Source organism: Sus scrofa, chromosome 13 (genome assembly GCF_000003025.6).
Source record: "Sus scrofa isolate TJ Tabasco breed Duroc chromosome 13, Sscrofa11.1, whole genome shotgun sequence".
Lineage (NCBI taxonomy): Eukaryota > Metazoa > Chordata > Mammalia > Artiodactyla > Suidae > Sus > Sus scrofa.
The window spans coordinates 11,022,518-11,050,033 of record NC_010455.5 but is presented as its reverse complement, the minus strand read 5'-3'; the positions used below and the strand labels follow the sequence as shown (position 1 = coordinate 11,050,033).

The 27,516-nt window shown below is 44.1% G+C and overlaps 1 protein-coding gene across 20 annotated transcripts in view; it reads left to right on the top strand.

Annotated features, from left to right (window-relative positions):
* The window catches only part of THRB (thyroid hormone receptor beta), a 459,872-nt gene that overhangs the window by 310,554 nt on the left and 121,802 nt on the right, over positions 1-27,516 (top strand). For 13 of the 20 annotated variants that reach the window (XM_021071429.1, XM_021071425.1, XM_021071436.1 and 10 more), the window contains one exon: positions 14,770-14,833. The exons of the other annotated variants lie outside the window; for them this stretch is intronic. In XM_021071429.1, coding sequence (XP_020927088.1) covers positions 14,812-14,833 — 22 coding nt within the window. In that variant the 5' untranslated portion in view covers positions 14,770-14,811. The remainder of the gene's footprint in view (positions 1-14,769; positions 14,834-27,516) is intronic. 20 annotated transcript variants of the gene reach the window in all.

Genomic DNA, 27,516 nt, shown 5'->3' with positions numbered 1-27,516 from the left:
TTCCATGTATATGCCACAGGTTCAGCCCTAAAGGAAAATAAAATAAAATAAAATAATAAAGTAAAATAAAATAGAAATAAAATAAAATGATTGTGAGCAGAGAACTGGGCAGAACAGCAGGGGGAACATTTTCCCCTTCATGGCCCCACAAGGTGTGCTGTTGTGCTCCTGGCGGAGGGAGAGTGTTCCTCGTTGAGTTGCCACTTTACATCATTTTAATCACAAAGTGCTGTTATTGTTCCATACCTGTTATTAGATAAGCACTGCATCAGCAAGTTGGAGGAGGTTCACAAGGCTGCTAGGCAAGCAGCATCTCAGGCTACAACTGCAGACAAATTGAAGTCTGCAATGTGCAGGGTACTTGGCCATCCATCAGTAGATGGTAAATGTCAGCAAGGATGGAGTGTTTCTTAGCATTGTAAGTTCAAAAGTATCAAATCTATACGAAGACCAGATTCATATAAAGTGGCAGCTTGTTTCCCAGAAGTGCTAGTCTTGAAAAAGACCAGACTTTGGGGAGGTGTTGAAGTTATTAAGGGAAAGCCATTTAATCCAAACAATTTACTCTTGAGTTAAGCCTTGATCAAGAATCTTAAGTTCCAGAGTTCCTGTTGTGGCTCAGTGGTTAAGGAACCTGACTAGTATGCAAGAGGATGCAGGTTTGATCCCTGTCCTTGCTCAGTGGGTTAAGGATCTGACTTTGCCATGAGCTGTGGTGTAGGTCACAGACTTGGCTCGGATCCCACAAAGCTGTGGCATAGGCTGTGGCGTAGGCTGGCAGCTGTAGCTCTGATTTGACCCCCCAGCCTGGGAACCTACATATGCCATGGAATCATAAGTTCCATTATTGACTAATAGATGTCTCTGGAAGCAGTTATGAGCTAAGGAAGGCTCTCCCACCTCCAATTCCAAACCTAAGTCAGAAAAAAATCCACATGCTTGATGGGAAATAATAATGACTATGTTTCTTTTTTAGCTTTAAATTTAATAGTCTATGATGTTTCATTTGTGTGCATTTTTAACTGTTTTATTGAGACCTAATTTACGTAACAGCGTTCTTGCATTGGAAGTGTACAATCCAGTGCATTTTAGTATATTTACAGAGTTGTGCAGCTATCATCATAATCTCATTTAAGAACATTTTCATTACCCCCTCCCCCGCAAAAAAAAAAAAAAAAAAAAAACCTTGGATCCATTACCAGTCATTCCCCACCCCTACACCAACCCCTCCACTACCCACCCCCCACTGCTTAGCCTTGAATTGCCACTAATCCATTTTCTGCCTCTATATGTGTGATTTTTTTGTAACCTAGACTTTACCTGGCAGTTCCTTCCCTTGACTTATAATCAGAATCAAATGATGTGTTCCCTCAAAATCTGTCATTTTTGAGAAAATTCATTCATGTTTCTCTGAGCCTCCTCTCCTCCATTCATCCCCCATCTTTCATCACCACCTTCACAGGTGACCACTGCTCCTCATTAATGAGAGTGTATTAAGGGCCTGCCATGTGCCTTACACTGAACACTTGAGCTAATCGAGGAACAAAACAAAGACCCTTGACCGTAAGGAGTTTACTTCCCAGCAGAGGGAGACAAAACAGTAAGCAACAACAAAAAACAGCAATAAAACCAGAAGTCAACTGTGCAGCATGTTAAAAGATGTTGCATACTTTGGGGTAAAAAAGAAAGAGTGGGGCAGATGAGGGGTGTTGGGGAGGCCAGAGCACAGGGAAGGGGCAGGTTATAGCAGGGACTGGGAGGTCAAGGTGGCATCCCCAAGAAGTTAAGATCTGTAAAACTTAGTGAAGGTGAGGGAAGTACTGAGCAGGTGTCCAGGGGATGAGCATTTCCAGCACAGGAACAGTCCTGTGCAAAGGCTGTCTGGTGGGGGAGTGGATGACATGTTTGAGGAATAGTGAGGAGGTTGGTGGAGCTGAAATGAAGAGAAAAGTAGGAAACCACGACAGATGGGGACAGAGCATAGGAGCCATGGCGAGGTTTGAAGCAGAGGCTGCCATGAGCTGAATTATATCCTCCGACTTCCTTGTTGAGACGAGATTAGGAGGGAACAAGAGCAGAATAGCGAAACCTCCCAGACGCTATTTAGAGCCACCTGAGGGCTGTGGTTCTCAACCTTGGCAGCATATCCAAATGGCCCAGGCAGCTTGACAAAACTGAGGCCTGAGTTACAAAACACCAATTGATTTGGGATACAGCCTGGGCACTGGGGCCTAGCAAAGCTACCCAGGTAATTCAGATGTGCTGCTCAGCTTGACCATTAGAGTTTTATGAGCACAGAGTAGTCCCAACAGTGTGACTTTGCAGCTGGCCTGGCTGCTGTTGGCAAGGCTGTGCTGAGAGGTGACCAGGGCCTCACTGCAGGGCCAGAAGTGGCAGTGCGTGTGCAAACAGGGCCAAGGGCTGGACGGAGCTCCCCTGGGCCATGGGACCTAGAGGAGGTCCCGCCCATTCTTTGACTGGCTGCAAACACAAGCCTGAATGTGAGAGCCGGCTTCCTCCCCACCCCAGACAGGGGGCTGCGTGTCCCATATCAGGGCAGAAGAGGAGGGTAAGATTGGAACCTCAGGAAGTGCGTTTGTCATTCACTCAACAGGTATTTTTGAAGAATCTTGGTTCCAGTGTGCCAGGCATTGTGCAAGGAACAGCTAATAAAAAGATAAGATCTCCATCCTTGCCAAAACTAAATGGCTCAGAGTGAACACCATATAATATTTCAAAACGTGTTGTTTGTGGGAAGCCTTTAAATAAGCCAAAGGGGAGGGGGGACCCTTCAGTTGCGGAGCTGAGCTGTTGGCATTTCTAATGCAGAGGGATGAATAGAACATTATTGTGTTGCATCAGGCACAAGCACAGCCAGGAAAAAAGATGCCTGGAGCCGTGAGCCAAACATGAATCAGCAATCTCCTTCTATTGTTCAGAAAATAATCACAACGCTAGGAGGAGGGAATAGAAGAATCCTGCAGAAATGCTCCTGCTCCCCACGGGAAATAGACACTGGCGAAAACATGGCATCTTGTTTTTGGCTTCCTGAGCTGAAAGGAATGTTAAAAAAAAAAAAAAAAAACTTGGAGAAGATTTAGGGAAAACTGATTGGGGAATATGGAAAATACAACCCTTTAGAGATGATTTGGACTGCAGCATTGGCAGCCTCTCGGAACGGAGGCGGCAGGCCAAGCGAGTGTTCATTGTCTCTGCGGAGCAGGAAGTAGGGCTACCCTAGCGTTAGTACCTTAAGAGTGTTTTGTGCTGATCACTGGGCCAGCTGGTGGGAGAGGATGAAGAGCGGCTCCCTACCTTTGGAAGACCTTCTGATCCGGGGCCATGGGTGTTTGAACACCAGCAGCGCCAGAGTCATCCATCACCTGGAGGACTTGTTAAAGCCTATCCTGCTGGACTTCACCCTCAGAGTTCCCAGCTCCATGGGTCTGGGGTACAGCCTGAGCCTCTGCATTTCTAATGAGCTCCCAGGTGAGGCCGGTGCTGCTAATCTGGGGCCATGCCAGAGAACCTGCTTGAGGAAATCAGTGCCTAAGGGAATTCCTGTGGTGGCAAAGAGGTAATGAACCCAACTAGTATCCATGAGGATTCAGGTTCAATCCCTAGCCTTGCTCAGTGGGTTAAGGATCCGGCATTGCCATGAGCTGTGGTGTAGGTCACAGATACAGCTTAGATCTGGCATTGCTGTGGCTGTGGTGTAGGCTGGTAGCTACAGCTGCAATTCGACCCTTAGTCTGGGAACTTCCATATGCCTTGGGTATGGCCCTAAAAAGATTTTTAAAAAAATAAGAAAAGAAAAGAAAAAAAAAAAAGGAAATCAGTGCCTGGGGCAGGAGAGTGTGGATGAGAATGTAGATTGGGTGCAGAAGTCCAGGTAAGGTAACATGGTTTGTCAATGCGCTGGTGGGTCCCTTAGTGCATAGCTAATAGCTTTAAATTAGCAACATGCTTTGGATAAACCACAATGGCCATAGTTTGTTACCCTCCAAGGAAGCATGGTGAGAGGCAGGGAAAAAGAGTTCCCTGCAGGCCTAAGGCAGCCAAACAGGACACAGGACAGCAGGGGTGTGTCCAGTGACTCCAAAGCCATGAGCCCCTGTGTGGGCAGGTGTAAGCAGCTGAATGGCTTCAGAGATAAGAGGCTGACAGTAGTGTGACCCATCCCCACACACTCAAGTACTTCTCTTACAAGCAGAAGTTCTCAAAAGGATCAGGTGGGAAGCTTTCTCTAGGTACCTGTGCCCGGGGCCCAGCCTTGGAGAGGATGAGCAAGGCTTCTCTGCAGATTCTGCTGTGAACCCCATTCTTGAGATGAGGAACCCCTCCCTGGTGTTGCCAAGTGAACAGACTGCAAAGCCAACCTCTGAACACACAAAACTCCTTCCCGTCATCGTTATCTCATCACTCTGTTCCAACAAGACTTAAGTGTCTCAAATTCCAGGGTACCCTCTTAAAATGCAAGTGGCCTTCAGAGAAGGAACCTGGGGGGCCTTGATAAGCCCATCTTTTCGGTGTGTTCCGGACCAGGTGGTCAGGGCTGGTCAGGATTGAAGAGGTGGGGACGCCTGCCTAGGGTCTTCAAAGGGTAGCCCCCAAGATGGCACCTCCTCGCTTCTAACATGTCCCCAAATGGTTTAGGCTGGTGCCTCCCAACGTGTGGTTCCTGGAAAGTACAGTCTGATGACCTGGGAACTTGTTATAAATTCAGACTCTCAGACACCCCTACCCCCCACCACCACTAGACTGGCTAAATCAGAAATTCTGGGGGTGGAGCTAGGCAGTCTGTTTCAAGGAGCTCTCCAGGTGCTTGCCAAACTTTGAGAACCAGTAATTTAATTTATACATAGCTTGCTTGCTCCATATAAGCCAGGAACAGAACAGGATGGAAAAGCAGGCGACCAGTCATTTATGGATTTATTGAGATACTCTTCCAAGGATTCTGGTGTATTTAACACCTCATGCTCATTCGTCAGATTTTCACCAAAGAACATAGCATCCAGCCACCCCTTGCTGGTCCTGCAATTCCCAGTGTTAATGTGACTTATTGCATCTTCTTTCTAAGACGCAGCAAGGGCTGTGCTTTTTTATTTAGAGACTTCATTGCCTCTTCCCCAGATGATAGGGGCTCAGGAAATACTATTAAATAATGACCAAGTCTTGTTTATTCCCAAGGCGAGCTTCAATCCAGCAAAGATTTCATTCTCTTCCCCACACCACAGCCTACGCCACTCTGACTCACTGAGCAGAATGATACTGAAAGGTCAAATTATGTAGCCCTGGTCTCACAGAGGGCTGAAAAGAGATCCGGTAAACCATACCCTTGAACTTTTCACTGATTCCCAAAGCTGTCATAGCCATGGTACCCAAGGCACCTTGGCAGGGGGGTGGGGGGATGGGGGGTGGGTACCATCACAAACCCAGAGGAACACAATGGAATGTCTTTCGTTCATTTTTAAGGGAATCACAACAACAACTGTCAGACACCATGCAAATACTACTATTAGGCTGTTTGGACCTTAGTTAATAAACAGAATATTTATTCCTTTTACCTGGGGTCACTGTGAAACAGTTACCAAAACACTAAGGGTGCCATGAAAGTTGAGAATCTCTGTGTCATAGAATCACTGACCATGGGAGGAGGTATATTTTTATTGTACATTTTGTGGTCAGAATCATATATCTGATGGAGTTCCCGTCGTGGCGCAGTGGTTAACGAATCCGACTAGGAACCATGAGGTTGCGGGTTCGGTCCCTGCCCTTGCTCAGTGGGTTAACGATCCGGCATTGCCGTGAGCTGTGGTGTGGGTCGCAGACGCGGCTCGGATCCCACATTTGCTGTGGCTCTGGCGTAGGCCGGTGGCTACAGCTCCGATTCAACCCCTAACCTGGGAACCTCCATATGCCGCGGGAGCGGCCCAAGAAATAGCAACAACAACAACAACAAAAGACAAAAGACNAAAAAAAAAAAAAAAAAAAAAAAGAATCATACATCTGAGCCAGCATATTTAAGGAAATATACATTCTAAATTTAACTTAGAGAGAAAAAACTATAATTGCAACTACATGAGTCTTTTAGGGGTTTCTTTTTTCTTCTTCTTCTTCTTTTTACAGCTACATCTGAGGCATATGGAAGTCCCCTGGCTAGGGGTCATGGGGGTCGAATCAGAGGTGCAGCTGCAGGCCTACACCACAGCCACAGCCTTGCCAGATCTGAGCCGTATCTGCAACCTACACCAGCAGCTGTGCACATGCCGGATTCTTAACCCAATGAGTGAGGCCAGGGATCAAACTCATATCCTCAAGGAGACAATGTCAGGTCCTTAGCCGATGAGCCACAATAGAAACTCCTAGTGGTTTCTTTTCTTTCTTCATATGTAGATCTGTTCATCCCAACTCCCTGAGTTTGCCCATAACCAAACTGCCTGTGATTTAAAACAAACAAAAACTTTCTTCATAACTTAAACATAATGGATTCTTACAAATTTGAGCTAATAATTGCTCTAGTACATTCCTGAAAATCACCTTTAAAACAGATTGTTGAAAGGCAAAATCTAGGCTGTGTGTGCACTGTGCTAGAAACCATTGAATTTGCCCCCCAAAAAGTCAGCCTTCACCAGGCAGCTTTAAAGAACCCATGGAAGGGAAAAATGGAGATTGTAGCAAGTTTATGAAATCCATTTTATGTAGGAACTCTGTGATGCAGCCCCCACCCCCTCACCCACATTTGGCATTTAAAGAGTAGTAAACACTTATAATTGCATTTATTAGGAGAATTTTATTTTCATCTTCAAGGGCTTCTAGGGACAAAGGCATCTTCAGAATATTTCCTTTTGGAAGATTATTCTTTCTATAGCAGGGTTAAAAATCTGTAGAGAGGAGTTCCTGTTGTGGCTCAGAAGGTTAAGAACCCAACTAGTGTCCATGAGGATACAGGTTCGATCCCTGGCCTCACTCAGTCAGTTAAGGATCCGGTGTTGCAGTGAGCTGTGGCATAGATCAAGGATGTGGCTCAGATCTGGCATATTGCTGTGGCTGTGGTGTAGACTGGTGGCTACAGCTCCGATTCAACCCATAGCCTAGGAACCTCCATGTGCCGCGTGTGCAGCCCTAAAAAAGACACACACACACACACACACACAAAAATCTGCAGGGAGCTCACTGCAGACTCCAGAGGCAGCAGAGTCCAAGCTCCATCTGGGCACCCTTCTCTTCCTGGGATGGAGCTGGTACCTCTGCCAGGGGTCAAGCAGTGGAGCCTTTTCTTAGGAAGATGTCTAGAGCAGGAGTATGGAGTGAGTTTTTGTTTGTTGTCTTATTTGTCATCAAACACTTTTAAGACATCAATAACACATCATTGGCTTCGATGCTAATGTTTTATTTTCCGATTCATGTTTGCGGTTTTCCATGCATGTGTCTTGATGAGTCACCTAGCCACACGTAAACACTCCAGCATCTGGTGGTTCTGCGTGGTCCCCTCATCCCTCGGGCGTTGTAATGAATGCATCCCAGGCCACTCAACCCCCCCCCCCACCCCCGCCCCCTTGCTGTTATCTTTGGCGCAAGGAAGCTGCTTGCTCTCCACCAGGTGTCAGCAGAGGCAGTTTTCATGGCTTGCTTTGGCCAACAGGGCATCTGCTGAGGTGGTTTCTCCTGCTGGGTCAGACATTTCCTCAAACCACCCATCTCCTTCCTCTTCAGAGTCTGGCTTCCTCTTCTTAGAAGCATTCAGAGGCAACAGTCCACTTAGAGAAAGAGGTAGCTACCAGGAAAGTGTGCTGTCAACAGAGCAGGCAGTCAAGTTGATGCTGTCAGAGCTGGCCTCATAAAACTTTTTCTGGCTGGTTTCTTCTTGACTTTTCTATCACTGCATTGTGTGGCTAGAAATTGTTCCAAATTTCACTCCGTGTGACATTGAGTGAGATGTAGCAGTTGGTTTTAGGTTCACAGGGGGCTTTTGTGTTTGTTTTAAAGCCCACTCTGACCCCCAGACTGCATGCCTACCACTGCTGACCTAGTCCTCAAAGTAGAAACAGGATTTTTCTCAGTCTGTGGCCCCAGACTCACACGTGAGGATGGAAGAATATTGGCAAGTGCCAAGTGCATTTGTCGTATTTAATCCAAATGTTCCCTTTGAGGTATATGGCCTTACCTCCCTAGGGACATGACTCTTGACATCCCCTGTATCATTCTGTTGACAGATAGCAGTGCCCATGCTCCCTCCAAGCCATGGTGACTTTGCCCAGGAGAGAGAATGAAAAAGAGGAGGGAAGAGGGAAAGAAGAGGTTAAAAGGAAGAGCAGAAATGAGCGCCAGAATGAGATTGTTGAACTTGAATTAAAAGGGGCAGGTGGAGTGGAAGTAACGACTAATCAATTTACCAAGACGAGGAAAGAAATCAAAGCAAGGGGGACCTACCGTATAGCACAGGGAACTTTACTCAATAACTTGCAATAACCTATAATGAAAAAGAATCTGAAAAAAAATGTGTGTGTGTGTATGTGTAGCTGAACCACTTTGCTGGACACTTGAAACTAACACAACATCATAAATCAACTATACTTCAATTAAAATTTTTAAATAAATACATAAAATGAATGTAAATTTTTAAGATTCTTAAAAAAAATAAAGAGAAATTGAAAAAAAAAAATCAGCCACAGCAAATTAAGCTCAGTGTCAACCACAGATCCTTGTCGTAACTTCTTACTCCTGAAGGCACAACCCTTGCAGTGACTATTTATAATCTGAAAAGGAAATCGTAGCTTTGCCATCAATAGTTTACTGATGTTTCTGATGTGGGGCCCTTGCTCCCACCACACCCAGCAGAAGAATTCTGACCCTGCCTTCCTTCCACTCTAAGAGGTGAGCCTCTGGGACTAACACCTGGGCCATAACACCGGGCAGAGATACTCTTATTTTTCCACATCTTTGTTAACTATCTCATGGTCTTTTGTCCCATTGTAACCAGCCTGATCCCTTGTCTGTGCTGGCTTTTAATTTTTTTTCTCTGACTGATTTTTTTGATGCCACACTCCCAAAGACCGTTAGTTTTAGCAAGTGGAAAAGGTGGATTAAAGAGTTGTATGATTGAAATATCCTTTGCCTCTGTTCTCTTCTATATGAGTTCCTAAGTTATTACTATTATCATAAATTCAACCAGTATATATTCACCTCATTGGATCCTGGATTTACTGTTCAAAGGCAAAGAACTCAGGGAAGGACAACTGGGGCTGCATTTGGGCTGCCATAGAACTGGGTATAATTCACCTGTGTTCTCAACTTTCCGTGCTCCCCATAACAAATTTAAATGAACTTGGGAAAAAAATTAATAAAAGCAAAATTCAGTCTGGGAAGAGGAGAATGGCAGGGGAGAGAAGAGCTGTTCCACCTCCATTTTACTCTGGGAATGATGAGATCCAGAGAGGTGCACTTCTGAGCTTTCTTTGAAACCAACTTGTGGCGCCCCCAAGTGGAGGCCAGATGACAGCTCCAATTTCCCACACTTTAGGGATGACTGGGGCTGGCCAGGAGATGAGCTGATTTTAACAGTAGCAACACCTTCCAATATCGCATGTCACCTTTCCAGGTCACTTTCAACATTTCCATCATCCCAGACACTCTGCGTGAGGCTGTATCTTAAATATCATAGCCCAGTGCAGCTAGTCTGGCTGCAGTTCTACAGGCTGTTCTTCCACCCACACAACCCCCAGGGGATGCATGGACTGGTGTCTTCCAGAGCTCCTGGACCTATTTCTTAAGGGTCCATAATAACCTCCTTTTCAGTTTCAGTGCACAATAACTTTCCGTCGTTTGTATTTTTAAAATATAAATTCATTTTGGGAGTTCCTAACGTGATGCAGAGGATTAAGAATATGGCCACAGTAGCTCAGGTTGCTGTGGAGTCACAGGTCTGATCCCTGACCCATGCAGTGAGTTAAAGGATTGGGTGTTGCTACAAGTTGCCACAGCTGTGGCTGGCATTCAGTCCCTGGTGGGGAACTTCCATAGGCCATGGGTGTGACAATAAATATATATATATATACACACCCATAAACATACATGTGTGTGTGTATACACACCCACACACACATACATATACAAACATTTTGAGTTCCCTGGTGGCTCAGCAGGTTAAGGACCTGGCATTGCCACTGCTGTAACTGGGTTTGCTACTATGGCGGGGTTCAATCCCTGGCCGGGGAACTTCTGCGTGCTGTGTGTGGGCTCAACCAGTATTTATATACACATGTGCATGGGCTTGATTCTCTCCCTCTGTTAGACTAGAAGCCCCATGCAGACAGGCCCTAGCGTTGTCTTTGGACAAAGCCTTGGGCAGTGCCCTCAATCAAGTCCTCTGGACTGACCAGCCAGATAAAGAATGACTCATATGAAAGGAATGTTCTGCCTGAGTTCAGCAGCACTTTACTAGGAGATGACACTGAAGGTCACTGTCCCCTCCATTGGTGCTGAAATGTTGACGCTGTTAAAGGCCCCTCAGCTCTGAGGGCCTGGGATACAGACCCTTGCCAGGCCTCACTGGAGGCGCTTCTCTGCCTGGAAGCAGTGGGATTGCTGTAACTGTGATGGGCAGGCTGCGACTCGGCCTCTGGGCAGAGGGAACAAGGACAGCAGGGCAGTGCTGTGGTCAGTCCTCCTCGGGCACCGCGGGCTGCTCACATCACCACGGACCCATTCATGGCGGAAGCCCTGCACTGTTTCCTTTCCCTGCAAGTGAAAAACTCAGCTTTCTTCCTTTTTGAGCTGTTAAGCCTTCATTTCCTCCTTTGACGGTGTGACCCCTGTGGTGGGTCTGGAGGGGACCTTCTGTGCTTCCTTCTCTGTGTCATAAGTGACCCCAAATCAGTGCTGGGAAGCTTTCCTGCTCAGAGCATTTAACTATAGTTTAAAACTCAAGAGCGGGAGTTCCCGTCGTGGCGCAGTGGTTAACGAATCCGACTGGGAACCATGAGGTTGCGGGTTCGGTCCCTGCCCTTGCTCAGTGGGTTAACGATCTGGCGTTGCCGTGAGCTGTGGTGTAGGTTGCAGACGCGGCTCGGATCCCGCGTTGCTGTGGCTCTGGCATAGGCTGGTGGCTACAGCTCCGATTGGACCCCTAGCCTGGGAACCTCCATATGCCGCGGGAGCAGCCCAAGAAATAGCAACAACAACAACAGCAACAACAAAAAAAATAAAAAATAAAAAAATAAAACTCAAGAGCCTGTTGAAGGAAAATAGCACTAAATAATAGGAAATACTAGAGTACTGTAGGAATAGAGACAGGAATCTACTAGTAATGCCGTAGCAATAACAGTATAGCATAGTATAGCATCGTGTAGTAATACTCAAACGCTATAGAAATATACTATTAATGCTATAGCAATGGTAACAGTATCACATAGCATAGAAATACTAAAGCAATATAGGAATAGGAATATCCTATTACTGACAGAGTAATAGTAACAGTTCAGTATAGTATGGTAATGCTAAAGTACTATAGTGCTGCTATAAAAGGAAAACAGTACTAATAGCAGCATCAGTACTAAATGTTGTGGTGTTAACAATATTTTTTAAGCCTTCCTAAGACATTTTTCCTGTTCCTGGATATTTTCTGCTTCTCAGTACCTTTCTATAGTTCCTCTGCCTATTCAATTGAAAATTTGAAAACACAGATTTTTTTTTTTTTCTTTTTAGGGCCACACTCACAGCATATGGAAGTTCCCAGGCTAGGAGTCGAATCGGAGCTGTCGCTGCTGGCCTACACCACAGCCACAGCAATGCCAGATCTTTAACCTACTGAGAGAGGCCAGGGATCGAGCCCGCATCCTCACGGATGCTACTCAGGTTTGTTTCCGCTGCGCCACAGTGGGAACTCCCTGAAAACAAAAATATTTTTAACATGTTGGTATATCAAGAACATAACCAGGATTTCACCTTCAAGGTGATAAAAAGGACACAGAATTCTTCTGACACGCTTGTATGCGTGCTGTATTTTAGTATCAGTGTTATCAGTCGGAATTCCTTTGGTGGCAAGGGGGAGAAACCTGACTGGAGCCAGCTTCATGGATGCCATGGGAAGACTTGGGCACCATCTTGCTCAGGAAGGGTTGAGGGGGTGGAAGCACGCAGCCTTCTCTTCTTACCTCAAGTTCACAGCGAACGTCAGGTTCATCCTCTCTCGCACCTACTGTAGACAGGCTTTCACTATGGGGCTGAGAGACCTGGCCTCAGACAGGCCTCAGCAGGTTTTAGCTCCTATACATTCTGCCACCAGAGAGGGACTAAGTGACCTCCCCCTCCCTCTCTCTTCCTCCCCTTCATGTCTCTGTCCTCCTCCCTCCAAACATTCCCAAAAAGCATAGTATGGGCCACCTCAGGTCTTGACGCAGGTCAGCCAAGGTGGGCTGCTGTGGTGGACCCGGCTTGAGCCATGTTCCTCATCCTCTCAGGAACGTTCGGGAGCAGTGCTGTGTGAGCACATGGCCATGTCCACAGGTCAGGAGGGGAGTTGATGGTGTCTCAGTTTCTGAGAACAAGAGGTCTGGGCAGTCAGCACCATAGTGTGATCTGAGCCCTCACTTTAAGGGGTCTCGGAACCCAATCCTCTCGCTCACAGCCCAGCTGGACAGTTGAAGAGACTAGAGCACAGGGCTTGGGGGTGGCGACTTGAAATCTTCACCAGGAGCAAGAATGTGTTTTTCATTCCATCTTCTACCAGATACCAATTCCAGGAGCTCAAATCACACTCTATCGACTTTGATTTATTTCATTTTATTCACTTACTCAGCATGTATTTTTTTAAGTATTTCTTTTCATTTACGAATATCACTGGGCGGTTGATTTACTTGAAACTTGAAACAGGAGTTCCTGCTGTGGCTCAGCAGTAACAAACCCAACTACTAGTATCCGTGAGGACACGGGTTCAATCCCTGGCCTTGATCAGTGGGTTAAGGATCCAGTGTTGCTGCGGCTGTGGCATAGGCCGATGGCGACAGCTCCAATTTCACCCCTAGCCTGGGAACTTCCATATGCCATAGGTGTGGCCCTAAAAGACTAATGATAATAATAAATAAATAAATATAAATAAACTGGAAACCACTCAGCCATGAAAAAGAATGAAATAATGCCATTTTCAGCAACATGGCTGGACCTAGAGATGATCATACGAGGTGAAGTAAGTCAGACAAAGAAAGGCAAATACCATGTGATGTCACTTACATGTGGAATCTAAAATATGACACAAATTAACTTACTTATGTAACAGAAACACTCAGACATTGAAAATAAACTTATGGTTACCAAAGTGGACGGGGGCGGGGGGCGGTTAAATTAGGAGTTTGGAATTAACAAATACACACTACTATATATAAAACAGATAACCAACAAAGACCTACTATATATCACAGAGAGGTCTCCTTAATCTTCTGTAATAACCATTAAGGGAAAAGAATGTGAAAAGGAATGGATATATGTATATGTATAGCTGAATCAGTATGTTGTACCCCTGAAACTAATATAACATTGTAAATCAACTAACTCCAATAAAAAAAAATTAAGTTGAAAAACTAAAAATAAAAAAATGAACCTGAAACCAGCTTTTTGGTGACAGAGGGGAGTGCTCTATACTTTCAGACATTTTCCTGCTTTTTTCTCTCCCTTCTAATTCCTTAATGAAGTCAGGACTGTCTGCTGCTCTCAGATCTCACTGATGTGGTGAGGAAGAGGAGCACTGACCAAGGAAAAGTCACAAATATGATGAGAATATGGATTCCCTTCCCTGGAGAAGCAGCCTGTCTAAGACTTTAAAATGCACATGAGGAGTTCCCGTCGTGGCGCAGTGGTTAACGAATCCAACTAGGAACCATGAGGTTGCGGGTTTGATCCCTGCCCTTGCTCAGTGGGTCAAGGTTCCAGCATTGCCGTGAGCTGTGGTGTAGGTTGCAGACTCGGCTCGGATCCTGCGTTGCTATGGCTCTGGCGTAGGCTGGCAGCTACAGCTCCGATTCGACCCCTAGCCCGGGAACCTCCATATGCTGCAGAAACGGCCCAAGAAATGGCAAAAAGACCAAAAAAATAAATAAATAAATAAAATAAAATGCACATGAATCACCTGTGGGTCTCATCCAAATGCAGATTAGATGGAGTTGTTTTGACAGAGGACCCAAATTTTCTATTTCTTTTTTTTTTCATTTTTTTTTAATTTCATTGCAGCAGAGTTAATTTACAGTGTTGTGTTAGTTTCTGCTGTACAACAGAGTGATTCAGATACATATATGTATCTCCATTCTTTTTCTGATTCTTTTCCCGTATAGGTTATCACAGAATATTGAGTAGAGCTCCCTGTGCTATTCTGCAGGTCTAGCAAGCTCCCAGCAATGCTGGAACTGCTGGTTCACAGACCACACATTGAGAAGCAAGGATCTGTTATCAAAAATGCTAGTGCCCCTTAGCCAATCTTGGGAAAACCTTCAAATCAGTAGGCTGGTGCCTTCTTAAAAACTTGAGATGGAAAAATATACATGTGATCTTGAATAAAGAATTTTAAAAAGACATGTTTCTAGAAGGAATCCTGAGGTGAAAATTCAAAGTATTATAAACTTAATGTGTGTCACACAGCCCAACTATGCTTCACCTTTCCCAGCTCTGAGTTGAAAGTTGCAGGTCACCTTGAGCTAATGAATGCATGTGATATTTTTTGGAACAAAACCTTGTGCAGGTTATAACCTATGGTATTTTTCTTGTCTTTTTTCTCTGTAGGAGATGTCAGTGAAAAAAGGGGTCCAGAATGATTACTAACCCATGACTCCCAACAGTATGACAGGTATCTGTTTTCTTTTCTTTCCTTTGTGTGCCTCCATTTTTGTTCTACCCAAAGAGAAATACAGGCTTCCTAAAAGAGTCCCAGCAACCATTATTTCCAAGCCAACGAGTATTATGAGATGTAAATATATCCTGTGAATACATCCCACAAATGTGCTTCCAGCATTTTCAGAAACGATGAGATGCAACATCACCAGAAATGTGATAGGAGGAAATGATAAATCACTGTGAAATCCTAGATCCTCAGGTCTAGGCTATTGCACACCTGATACATTTATCCTTCACATTCCATTGAGATCAATATAAGAAATGGTTCTACGTACTCAGTGACAACTGAGTCCAGGCATCTTCCTAGATGGAGCGCTCAACAGTGGAGTCAGAATGGAATATGATTAGAGCACATAAGATAAAGTGAGCTAGAAAATCTTAGCAAGACAGAGGAGAGGAAAACCCCCCCCCCCCGCCCCGCTCCCCAAGACAGGAGAATGACCCCCAAGGAACAAAAGGTTACAATAGATTGGATTCCTCTGCAATGTACAGAGCAGGAGTTGAAAACTCAGATGCCCAAGGGCTAGGCAGATAACACCAACCCAAAGCCTGAAACAGCTAGATGTAAGGAAAAACAAACAAACCAAACAGGTGAACCAGATTCTGTCTGGATTCTTGCCCCAGGCAATCACCAACAAGCAGAAAAGGAGCCCAGTGTGTCCAGAGATTTCAAATTTTCAGAGAAGCTGCAGATCCAGGTGTTGAATGAAATGTCCCCATTTCTAATTGTAAACAATTAATATATAAAAATCTCAAAGATTCATGGGCTGACTGGACTCAACAATGGGCTGCACACCATCCAGCCCCACACCAAGCCTAGGACTGTCCTTTGGTTACCATAGCAACAGGGCAGGTACCTATAGACCTCAGCCTTCTGCAAGTTTACAAGCCTTACATAATGACCATAACATCACATCTCCCAGCATCATTGCATTGCCCTGCCTCTCTACCCATCTACATCTGAGTTCCTGGTGCAGCAAAAAGAGAGCACCTGGGCAAACCAGAATAATGCACCCCCGTAAGTCGGGGATGGGGCTCAGAATCACATCTTCTCATCTTATTTCTCAGTAACAAGCATCAAAACACACCCACTCCCATTTCTTCCACTGCAAATTCGGCCATTGTAGCATGAAAAAGCCACAGACTGTGTTTAAATAGGCTTGGCCATGTCTCCATAAAACTTTATTTACAAAATAGGCAGCAAGCCAGATCTGGCCTGAGGACTGTAGTCTGCTGACCCGTAGTCTAGAATCGAAGATAGTGCAGACCATCTTATTATTGAGCAGAACCCCCAGGCGGAGGCAGATCATCTCCAGGACCAAGCTGGGAGCCTGGGCTCCCACCAGGATGGTCCCGGACTGGAGCAGCTTTCGGTCAATCTGTAGATGCAGACTGCTGAGTGCTTTCCCTACAGACTGGACTGGAACCAGCTGCCTCCCTGTGGAGGAGGGAGTTTTTGCTTCCTAGAGTTTGCTTCATAGCGTAGAAAATAACAGCAGTTCTATTTTCCAAAGAAATCTACTCCACACACACATATGCTCAGTGTATGTTAATGGCTCAACTGAGAAAAATCATTCCTTTCGTCTCCCTTGTTTGTGGATGAAATAAAACAGTGTCCTTCTCCCTCTGTCTTCGAGCTGCATGTTTATTTTAAGAAACCCAAGAGGAGCCCATAATAAAGCTGTAAGTCATCAGAACTAAGTGCTTGCTTTAAGAGCATAATTTAAAGGGCAAATATGCATAGTTTCCTCTTTAAAACACATAATGGGTACCCTTACTGTTATGCAATACAGGAAATCAGTTAACCTTTATGAAAAAAAAAATCTTTACATGAACAGGACTAAGAATCTGTTTTACTAAGACTCAGCAGACCAGCATTTTCAGATAAAAAAGCCTTCAGCCATAGCACTTATGAAATTTATATACTTTGTATTAACTCAAATGGAGAATTGTGTATTTTCTGGGGCTGTTTAGTATCAGCTGCAGTGGAGACCAATCTTGCTGAAATGCTCACATTGCTCTTTCCCCCCCTAATTTGAAATTGGGATGATTTGAAATCATTCATTGAAAATACCAAATCTTAGAGGAAAGGAAGAAAGTGCCTTAATGCAATATTTAATTGGTCTGATATTAAGCATGGCTTCTTAGGTCATCGAGAGGGATTTTTTTTTTTTTTTTTTTTTTTTTTGCCACACCTGCAGCATGTGGAAGTTCCCAGGCCAGGGATTGAATCCAAGCTGCAGCTTTGAGCTATGCCGTAGCTACGGTCACACTGGATCCTTAAACTGCTTCGCCATAGCGGGAGCTCCTCAGCTAACATTTGGGTCGTTGTAATGAGCTCCATTTCACATCAAATCATGATTCACAGCATAGGGGAGTTTGTTGTAACATGAATACTTAAAATTATGAAATACCGAAGTTAGAGGCATTTAGCCCTGAAGAAAAGGGAACTGAGAGCTCAGACTCCTCTAAATGTGGCCTGAAGAGGCAGAAACAGGGCTCTGTCGCCTTTTCCCTGACCTGGCTCTAGAGAGTTAGGATGCGACATAGGGTCCCACTGTTAGGAATACTGCCATGTGAATAACACAGTCCTCACGCAGCTGTGTGACCTACACCTCTTCTTTGGGACCTGCATGGTCATCAGACTTCCCTGCTGTGACCTCTGTCTGCTCCTTTTTTTCTATTGAGGCATCATATAGAGAGTGTCCCAGAGGCCAGGGGAGGAGTGTCTGCAGGATGGGACAGAAGCTTTCAGTGTCCCAGTGTTCTCACTGGGTGACCTTCAGATTGTTGGCTTGCTTGTTTGGGAGGGTTGTTTTTGTGTTTTTGAAGAGGAAAAAAAGCAAAATGTATTGTCGTTGGTAGAAGGGCATGAAGCAGAGGGTTCTTCACCCACCCCAACATTTTGTATAGGTGGGAGGGAGGTTATGGGAAACAGAAAAGGCAGTAGAGGGAGTTCCCTGGTGGCTCAGAGAGGTAGGGATCTGGTGTTGTCCCTGCTGTGACTCGGGTTGCTGCGGTGGTGCAGGTTCAATCCCTGGCCCAAGAACTTCCACATGGCATGGGCGTGACCAAAAAAGGCAGTCGATGGGGGTGCACACCCCACTCTGTACAATATAGAAGAATCTGAAATAGATACTATAGAAGCCACTTGTCCCGCATGGTTAAGTGTGTTTGAAAGTTTACATTTCTCACTGCTTCCGAGGTTGAGGTGCTTTTACATGTTTATGGGCCACTTGTATTTTTTCATTCATAACTTGTTTGTTCATATATACTGTCCAGTTGCCCACTGCGAGTTCATAGAAGCAATTTATTACATATTAAGAATAATAACCAAGCAAGTCACCTAATGTCTCTAGAGCTTGACTTCCTTATCAATTAAAGGAGGAAAGCGGAGCTGGTTCATCTCTTAATCTCCCTCCACTTTTAACATGAGGTTGTTCTTCCGATTTGGACATTTTATCAATCACATGGTCATAACAATAGGGCATGGGGACCTTGCTGGTTGCGTATGAAGGAAAAGGCACCCTGGAGAAAGGGTTTTTTGTGTTTTGAGGCTATCCTACTGTACAGGTTTTTCAGAGTCAAGCAAAACATCTAAGTTGGAGCAGTTTGATATTTTATTGTAAAGCCCGTGTCATTTTCAGAGGTGGCCTTCCAGGTGTCCCTAAGGCTTTTCACCCCTCCTGATGACCACTTCAGAGGCAGAGCCACATTTGTGCTCTTTTCCTATGACCTGTGTAGGATACCGCCTCAGGAGGTCCGAGGTGGTTCACAGCCAGACAATAATACCACTCAAAGATAACCAGTGCTGGAGTTCCCACCGTGGCGCAGCGGAAACGAATCTGACTAGGAGCCATGAGGTTGTGGGTTCAGTCCCTGGCCTCGCTCAGTGGGTTAAGGATCTGGCGTTGCCATGAGCTGTGGTTAGGTCACAGATGTGGCTCGGATCCTGCATTGCTGTGGCTGTGGCTTAGGCTGGCAGCTGTAGCTCTGATTGGACCCCTAGCCTGGGCACTTCCCTATGCTGTACATGTGGCCCTAAAAAGCAAAATAAACAAATAAATAAATAAATATAAAAAGATAACCAGTGCTAACAGCGTGTGTGGTGTTAACATTTTCCATCAACAAACACTCTTCTAAAATAAGATTCTGTTCACAGTTCCTTAGTGACCCATCAAACAGTGATATAGTCCCTGCATATTAGGCTTTTAATATAACGTTATTATAAATAATGATATAATGAACTCCAGTGTACATAATTTGGCACCTCTCTCATTATTTCCTTGGGATAAATTCTACTAAGCAAGAAAAGGGAAGGGAAGGGAAAGGAAGAGAGAAGAGAAAAGTTAAGTCCCTGGGGCAAAGGAACTGAACATCTTTCAAAACCTTTTTTATTGCCAAATTGTAACTAGATTACTGGACCAATCAGCAGTGCAGTTTCCATTTAATTAAATACCTTCCAATTGTGGAGATTTGGGGTAGTTTATTTTTGAGAAAGACAATACATTAGGCAAAGTTTTGTGCGTTTGTTTGTTTTTTCAGCCACACCCGCAGCATGTGGAAGTTCCCCGGCTAGAGATCAAACTACACTGCAGCAGTAACCTGGGCTGCTGCAGTGACAATGCCAGATCCTTAACCCACTATGCCACAAGAGAACTCCTAGACAAAGTTTTATCACAGTTTTTATCAAAGCTTTTTCAAAACCTTACATTTTTCTTACTGATAATAAGTTTGACTACACACACACACACACACACACACACACACACACACACACACACAAATGATTGGCCACTTAAATGTCTTCTTTTCTAACTTACCTGTTCAAAGAACTTTTCTGTTGTACTTTGTGCCTGTTTCTCATGGTTTATATGTTAAGGATTTAATTCATTGTCTATCATAAATGTTAGAAATATTTTTCCCATTTTAGTATATGTCTCTCCTTTTTGTTTGTGGTAATATTTGACCTTCTTAAATGTTTTCTTCTTTTGAAATAATTCCATACTGACAGCAAGGTTGCAAGATTAGTTCAAAGAATTTCCGGGTACTCTTTACCCAAAGTCCTCAAATGTTAGCATCAGGTCTGCTTAATTCTTTTCCCTCGCTCTTTCTATCCCTATGAATATAATTTTTATTTTGAGCCATTTGCAAATAAGCTGTGAACATGATGCAGTAGTATTTTTGACATACAGAAGTTTTCAGTTTAGATATAGTGAGGTGTCACTGTATAATGTCTGTCTTCATTTCTAGTCTGAGAAATGACCTCTGGTGAGCACTGAAGGCTGGGGCTCAGTGGGTCTTTGGGCTGAGTCAGCACTTTTATTCCAACATGCAGTTCTTTTTACTTGGACACAGAAATGACCAGCTGAGGTCGAAGGCCATCTCAACAAAAACCCTTGTATGCACCAACCACACCCCCACGGTGCTCCTGCCCTGGCCTTAGAGGGCAGGGAGGGGACATCCAACAGTGCTAGCTGTCCTTCTGTCCCTCCTGCCCAAATCAGGAAGCCATGCCCAGGTGTGTTTCCTGGTCACCCCAACAAGGGAGGCAACACAGAAGCCAGGTGTGGTTCTGCTTCCTGTCCCATGTCTCTCCAGGAACCAGGAGCATGCTGTTGATTTATACAGTCCCAATGGGATTGTTCTGAAAGGGCTTCTGGAGGCTTATTTCACTCTCTTCCGAATTCCTGTTTCCGCAGTTGTGGCCGATAATAAAATGTGGCCTTGGATTCCATTGAGCGGTCCACACACATTACAATGTTGCTACAAATAGCTTTAGAGGAAGAAAAATACCAACTTGCTCAAATAGTTTGCTCTACTGTCGGTAAAGCCAATCACAAAAGGGAACTTTGCTTTTATTTCTGAGGTATTTAACCACCCAAAGCAAAAGGGATCTCTCTGCTCCCTCCTCAGCCTGGTGCCACTTCTCAAAGTAACAAAAATCTCACTGCACGTAAACTAGAAAGGAAATACGAATCTGCCCCAAAATGCCTTGAGGACAAGAGGGAGTCTACTGCATACACAGTGCACTGGGAAACTTCTTCCCCAGATGCATCTCACCCTCACTCAGAAACCTCAGGTCCTCCGCTTCCTCTCAGAGGCTGCAGGCCCCGCCCTCTCCAGTCAGGAGCCCCGCCCACCCCGCTCCTCCTCCCAGCCCTTCTCCACCTGCTTATTTCCATTGGAGATGGTGGCCGCTGGCTCCACCTTGCCCATCTGCATCCCCCTTTATGATCCAACTCGGCAAAATAAACAGGTTTCCCTTTCTAAGGAGCTCACCTGAGAAAGCAAAGGAAGGGAAACCACAAATGCTTATCGTTTTAAATTTTCCCCATCACACACGAATTGCTAAAAAATTGAAAGTCACTCAACATCACTGATTATAAGAGAAATGCAAATCAAAACTACCACGAGATACCACCTCACACCAGTCAGAATGGCCATCATTAATAAGTCCACAAATAACGAGTGCTAGAGGGGTTGTGGAGAAAAGGGAACCCTCCTGCACTGCTGGTGGGAATGTAAGCTGGTACAGCCACTATGGAGAACAGTTTGGAGATACCTTAGAAATCTATACATAGAACTTCCATATGACCCCGCAATCCCACTCTTGGGCATCTATCCGGACAAAACTCTATTTAAAAGAGACACGTGCACCCGCATGTTCATTGCAGCACTATTCCCAATAGCCAGGACATGGAAACAACCCAAATGTCCATCGACAGATGATCAGATTAGGAAGATGTGGTATATATACACAATGGAATACTACTCAGCCATAAAAAAGAACAAAGTAGTGCCATTTATAGCAACATGGATGGAACTAGAGACTCTAATACTGAGTGAAATGAGTCAGAAAGACAAAGACAAATACCATATTATATCACTTATAACTGGAATCTAATATCCAGCACAAATGAACATCTCCTCAGAAAAGAAAATCATGGACTTGGAGAAGAGACTTGTGGCTGCCCGACAGGAGAGGGAGGGAGTAGGAGGGATCAGGAGCTTGGGCTTATCAGACACAACTTAGAATAGATTTACAAGGAGATCCTGCTGAGTAGCATTGAGAACTATGTCTAGATACTCATATTACAACAGAACAAAGGGTGGGGGGAAAATGTATACATGTAAGAATAACTTGATCCCCATGCTGTACAGCAGGAAAAAATAAAATAAAATAAAAAATTGGAAGTCCCTGTAGGGTGCCCAGTCTGACCAGCATCTCAGTTCAAGATTTCCTACAGTTTCCACCATAATGGGAGAAATCAAGAAAAGCACTAAAAGAGTTCTCATCCTGGCTCAGCAGAAACGAATCCTACTAGTTTCCAATGAGGATGAGGGTTCCATCCCTGGCACCAGCCTCGCTCAGTGGGTTAAGGATCCGGCATTGCCGTGAGTGGTGGTGTAGGTTGCAGACACTGCTCTATCCTGCATTGCTGTGGTTGTGGCATAGGCTGGCGGCTACAGCTCTGATTCAACCCTAGCCTGGGAACCTCCATGTGCCGCAGGTGTGGCCCTAAAAAGAAAAAAAAGAAAAACACTAAGAGAACTTCTGTACAGCTAATACATCCTCTTTTTCTTTTTCTTTTTCTTTTTTCTGGTTTTTAAATTTTATTGGAGTATAGTTGACTTACAGTGTTGTGTTACTTTCATGTGTAAGCAAAGTGAATCAGTTATACATATACATATATCCAGTCCTTTTCAGATTCTTTTCCATTATATATTATAACAGAATATTGAATTCCCTGTGCTGTGAAGAAGGTCTTTGTTAGTTATCTATTTCATATATAGTAGTGTGTCTATGTTAATCCCAAACTCCTAATTTACCCCCCCCCCACCTTTCCCCTTTGGTAACCATACATCTGTTTTCGAGGTCTGTGAGTGTCTTTCGGTTTTGCGAATAAGTTCATTAGTATCATTTTTTAAGATGCTACATATAAACACTCTCATAGGATATTTGTCTTTCTCTTACTTCACGTAGCATGATCATCTCTAGGACTATCCATGTTGCTGCACATGGCATTATTTCATTCTTTTTTATGGCCGAGTAAAATTCCATTGAATACATGTACCACATCTTTATGTCAATTTAATAGTGAGAAATGGCCCAAAGAATTACTGAAAAAAAAAAGCAGATGTAAATGAATGTTCGTAGGTGTTTAAAGAATCATTTTACAGGGTAGTTTACATTTTCCTAGCTTTGCTTAAGCTCATTCCCATAATCCATGACTTCTCTTTAGGGTGACATTCAAATTCTGCCTCCTATTTGGGATTTCCTGAAAAAATTTTCTGTACAGCTTAAGGCCTTTTTCCTTTCTAAAAAGTGAGAGATAAGAAATACCTTTGTTACTCTTTATTATTTTTGTGGAAAGATAATTTTAATGAAGCAGTGATCTAAACATAATATTTGAAGCAAACAGTTCATGCGAAAGGAAGTAGATCATTTGGAATACAGTCTCTTCCTTTCTGCAATCCCTGATAAAATAAGCATCTTAAAACGCTTGCTGGAATTATCATTATTTCATTTCCAATAGGCCCAGGTTTCTATGCCAGCTGAGGCAAAGTACCCATATCACCCAGCATCTTGGATGTTCCGAATTCGCCAGGCGATAGGATGGAGCGTGGTATAACCACATCAGCTGGAAAGTGATGGCAGAACATGGGAGGGAAATAAACACCCCCCCCCCCACTGCAGCTGCCAATAAAAAGAAGTTTTAAAAGTGGAGGAGGCGGGGGCTGGCTTCCTAGCATTAGATTTCATTCTACCTGTACAGTGTCAAATTGTGATTCCCATTTTTTCTGCCAGGAACCTCTTGTTATCCACCCCCTACCTCCCTTCAACCCTGTACTTTCAAACACTTTACGTGCTAAATTGCGCTTTTTAAGTAATAGAATTTGTTCGCTCTTCTTAGTAACCAAAAACATATAATCTGATACTTTTGATGAACAGGATGAAATGACCAGTGTTCCCACACCACATAGATATATAGAAAAAATGTATTTTTCAAAAACAAGAAGGCATAAAAAATGTCTTTATTTTTCAAAAACATAAGGCATTTTTCATGAAAGTGACCTAGGCTGCCTTGTATGATTGTATCATTTCCCTTGGGCCTTTTCAAACTTTTTAAATTGTTCATAGTTCACCCAATACTACTTTTATGAACCTCCAGTTAAGATCCATTTGAATGAGAAAATTCTGAATATTCTGTACTCCAATTTTCTCAACTCTAAGTGGGAATTATGCTCCTATATTATTCAGCTAAATAGAACTATAAATGAAGCCATCAGAATACCAATTACTGCTGGCACTACCTTTAATCAAAAAAGTCTTTCAGTATTATTATAAAATCATTCCTCAAAGATTAAGTCTATGTAAATGAATATAAAATAGCCTATCATACTCAGTAATGCATAATGAAAATATTCATGAGAATTTCAATCATTTGATACTGTGCTTCAAATTAGATCAAGAAATCATTGGCATAAATCAGAACATTCGTAAATTCTTTGAGTTTTTTTTCCCCCAGCAGAAAATTCTAATTAAATTTAACATTAAAGCATCTAAGAGATTGAATTCTAGGCATATAAGCATAACTAAGAAATAGTCCTTACCTTTGAAGAAATCACAGTATCAAAAGATCAGTGTCTGAACACATCACAATATATATTTTTAACATAGAAAAATACAAGGTTTTTTTTTCTTTTAGGGCTGCACCCGCAGCATACGGAGGTTCCCAGGCTAGGGCTCTAATCAGAGCTGTAGCCTCTGGCCTTCACCACAGCCACAGCAAGGCCAGATCCAGATCGTGTCTGCCACTTAACACCACAGCTCATGGCAACGCCAGATCCTTAACCCACTGAGCGAGGCCAGGGATCGAACCTTCGTCCTCATGGATGCTAGTCAGATTTGTTTCTGCTGAACCATGATGGGAATTCCAAGACAGAGTTTTAGAATTAGAAGGAATCTTAGAGACCATCTGACCCAACACCCTGAAATTACAGTGGAGATACTAAGCCCGTGAACTGAAAGGAATGTGATTCTGGCCATGCAACAGTGCACCACTGTTTGGATGCTTGGATGCTTCTGCTAGATAATTCTTCACACTCCTTAAGCTTCCATTGACTTGTTGCAATTGAGTGATATAATAGCTAAGAAAACTGTTTGGAATTGTTAGGAGACCTATAATGAAACAGTGCTCTTGGCTGCACCAAGGTGAATCCTAAAATCTCAGTGACTTCATACAACAGAGTTTTACATCTGACTCATGTTAAATCCAGGGCTTCGTGTTCTTGGTTGATGGGTAATGTTCCTGCGGTTATCGAGGACCGAGGCTCCTTCCCTCTTCCAACTCCATTCACCTCTAGAACTTTAGAATTCCCTCCATCCTACAGAAGGGAGAAGAGAAAAGAATAGCTCTGTGAAGTTTTATAGGCCAGGCCTGGAGATGGTGGCCAGTGTTTTTATTCATTCCATTGCCTGGAATTCAGGCACACAGCCATAGCTCATCTCAGAGAGACTGGGAGTGTGGTCCAGCTGCGTACCCAGGAAGCAGGCAGGGCACAGATATTGATATGAGTCTGTGTCACAAAGGACAATGCAAATGCAAGATAGGAGTTCTCGCTGTGTCGCAGTGGGTTAGGCAGCAGCCCAGGTTGCTGCGGAGGCGAAGTTTGGATGCCTGGCCCCAGTGCAGTGGGTTAAAGGATCAAGCATTGCTGCAGTAGCAGCTGTGGCTCAAATTCAATTCCTGGCCCAAGAACTTCCATATGCTGCAGGTGTGGCCATTTTTTAAAATTCACAATAATGTCAAGTAAGTAAGGCTAGCAAGGACTTGGTCTTTATGTTGAAGTCACCATTTTTCTGGGTGGCTCAGCAGTTGTTGTCACTGCTGTGGCTCAGGTCACTGCTGTGGCATGGAGTTGATCCCTGGTCCCAGGAACTTCTGCAGGCCATGGCCAAGGCCAAAAAATAAAATATATGTTACGGTCCTCTGCACCTCCTCTGGGTAATGTCAGCATCTCTAGATGGGGCTGAAATGATCTGTTTTCCCCACCTGTTCTAGTTGCTTCTGGAGTGGCATGGTATCATGAAAAGAACTTTGGAGTCATATGTTCTTGGGTCCAAATCTCCAGTTTGCCTCTTATTAAGATCATAAATTTCAGCAAGTCAATTAAGGTCTAGTAGCCTCAATTCCCTTATTGTCAAGTTAGGGACAGAAAGCATCCTAATGTTGCAGTGAGACTCTAATTAAATCAGTAAACATTTATGGAGGTTCATCCTATGTGACAAGTTTGGTACCTAGGGAAACAGCCGAGAGTAAATAAATAAGGTACAGAGTTATATGCCTGCAGTCCTTGTCCCTGGTAGGCATTTAATAAACATGAAGGCTGGAGTTCCCATTGTGGCTCCGTTAAGAATCCAACTAGTATCCATGAGGATGCAGATTCAATCCCTGGCCTCACTCAGTGGGTTAACGATCAGACATTGTTGCAAGCTGTAGGGTAGGTCGCAGATGCAGCTTGGATCCAGTGTTGCCATGGCCGTGGTGTAGACCACAGTGTAGCTCCTATTCTACTCTTAGAGTGGCAGCTTCCATATGCCACAGGTGCAACCCTAAAAAGAAAAAGAAAAAAAACATGAGGGCTCTCATCCCCCCCATGACCCTCCATGGTACACACTACAAATTTGATATGATTTCCATTTATTTCTTTTTGGCCTTATACATCTAAGACATAAGAACAGGCTAGTCCCTAGAAATTCCAGGTAGGATACATCAATGTCTGATGATCCATCCTTGAGACAAAGAGGTCCCATGGGAGATGTTTCTGTTGTTCCTGTTCTTTGGACTTGAATTGACATGGTGATGTTATGAGGCATGTGGGAGGGACAAGGGCTTAAAATGAAACAATTTGAGCTACAAGCAAATACTTGCTCGGTTCCAACAAGAGGAACGTCTGAGCCAAGAGCCCTCTTCATGGCAAGCGGCCTTTGCATCACAAAGCATCCTTTACAGATCAGAGATGGGGGATCTGCAGAGGTGGGGAGTGGGTCAGCCCCTCCTGCTTGCTAATAGGTTGGGTCTTGGGCAGACAAGGCCCCCAGGAGCAGGAAGGGTGCAGTGCCTGCCCTGTCTTCTGGATGGGGTGTCTTCCTGAGATCTCACTTGGGGAACCTTCACCTCTGGTCCTCCTTGACTCTTTGTCTCTCAACTCTTGTTGTATTGCTTCTGATGATTTCTAAAAAGAACAGAGAAACTTTATATTTGTTTGTTTGAAAGCCTATTTTTCATTCTCTTGCTTTGTTCTTTCCATGAAGCTCTGTTCTATTTCTCTCTCTACCCCGCCCCCCCGCCGCCTCCTTTTTTTGCTTTTACCTTTTTCTTTTAAATGCAGAAGAGGATGGAGGGGAGATGGGACAGACAAACAATATCTTTACCCCAGTTAGCTCTGCATCCTTGATCCAAGTTAGCTCTTCATCCTTCACCCCATCCTTGACCTCAGTTAACTCTGCATCAACCACTTCCAACAGCCCAAACCATACCTGCACATCTGACCCCATAAAAGGCAGCAGAGGGGCCAAGGGCAGGCCTGTGGTTGCTTCCACCTGGGATCTAGTGTGGCTCTACCTCT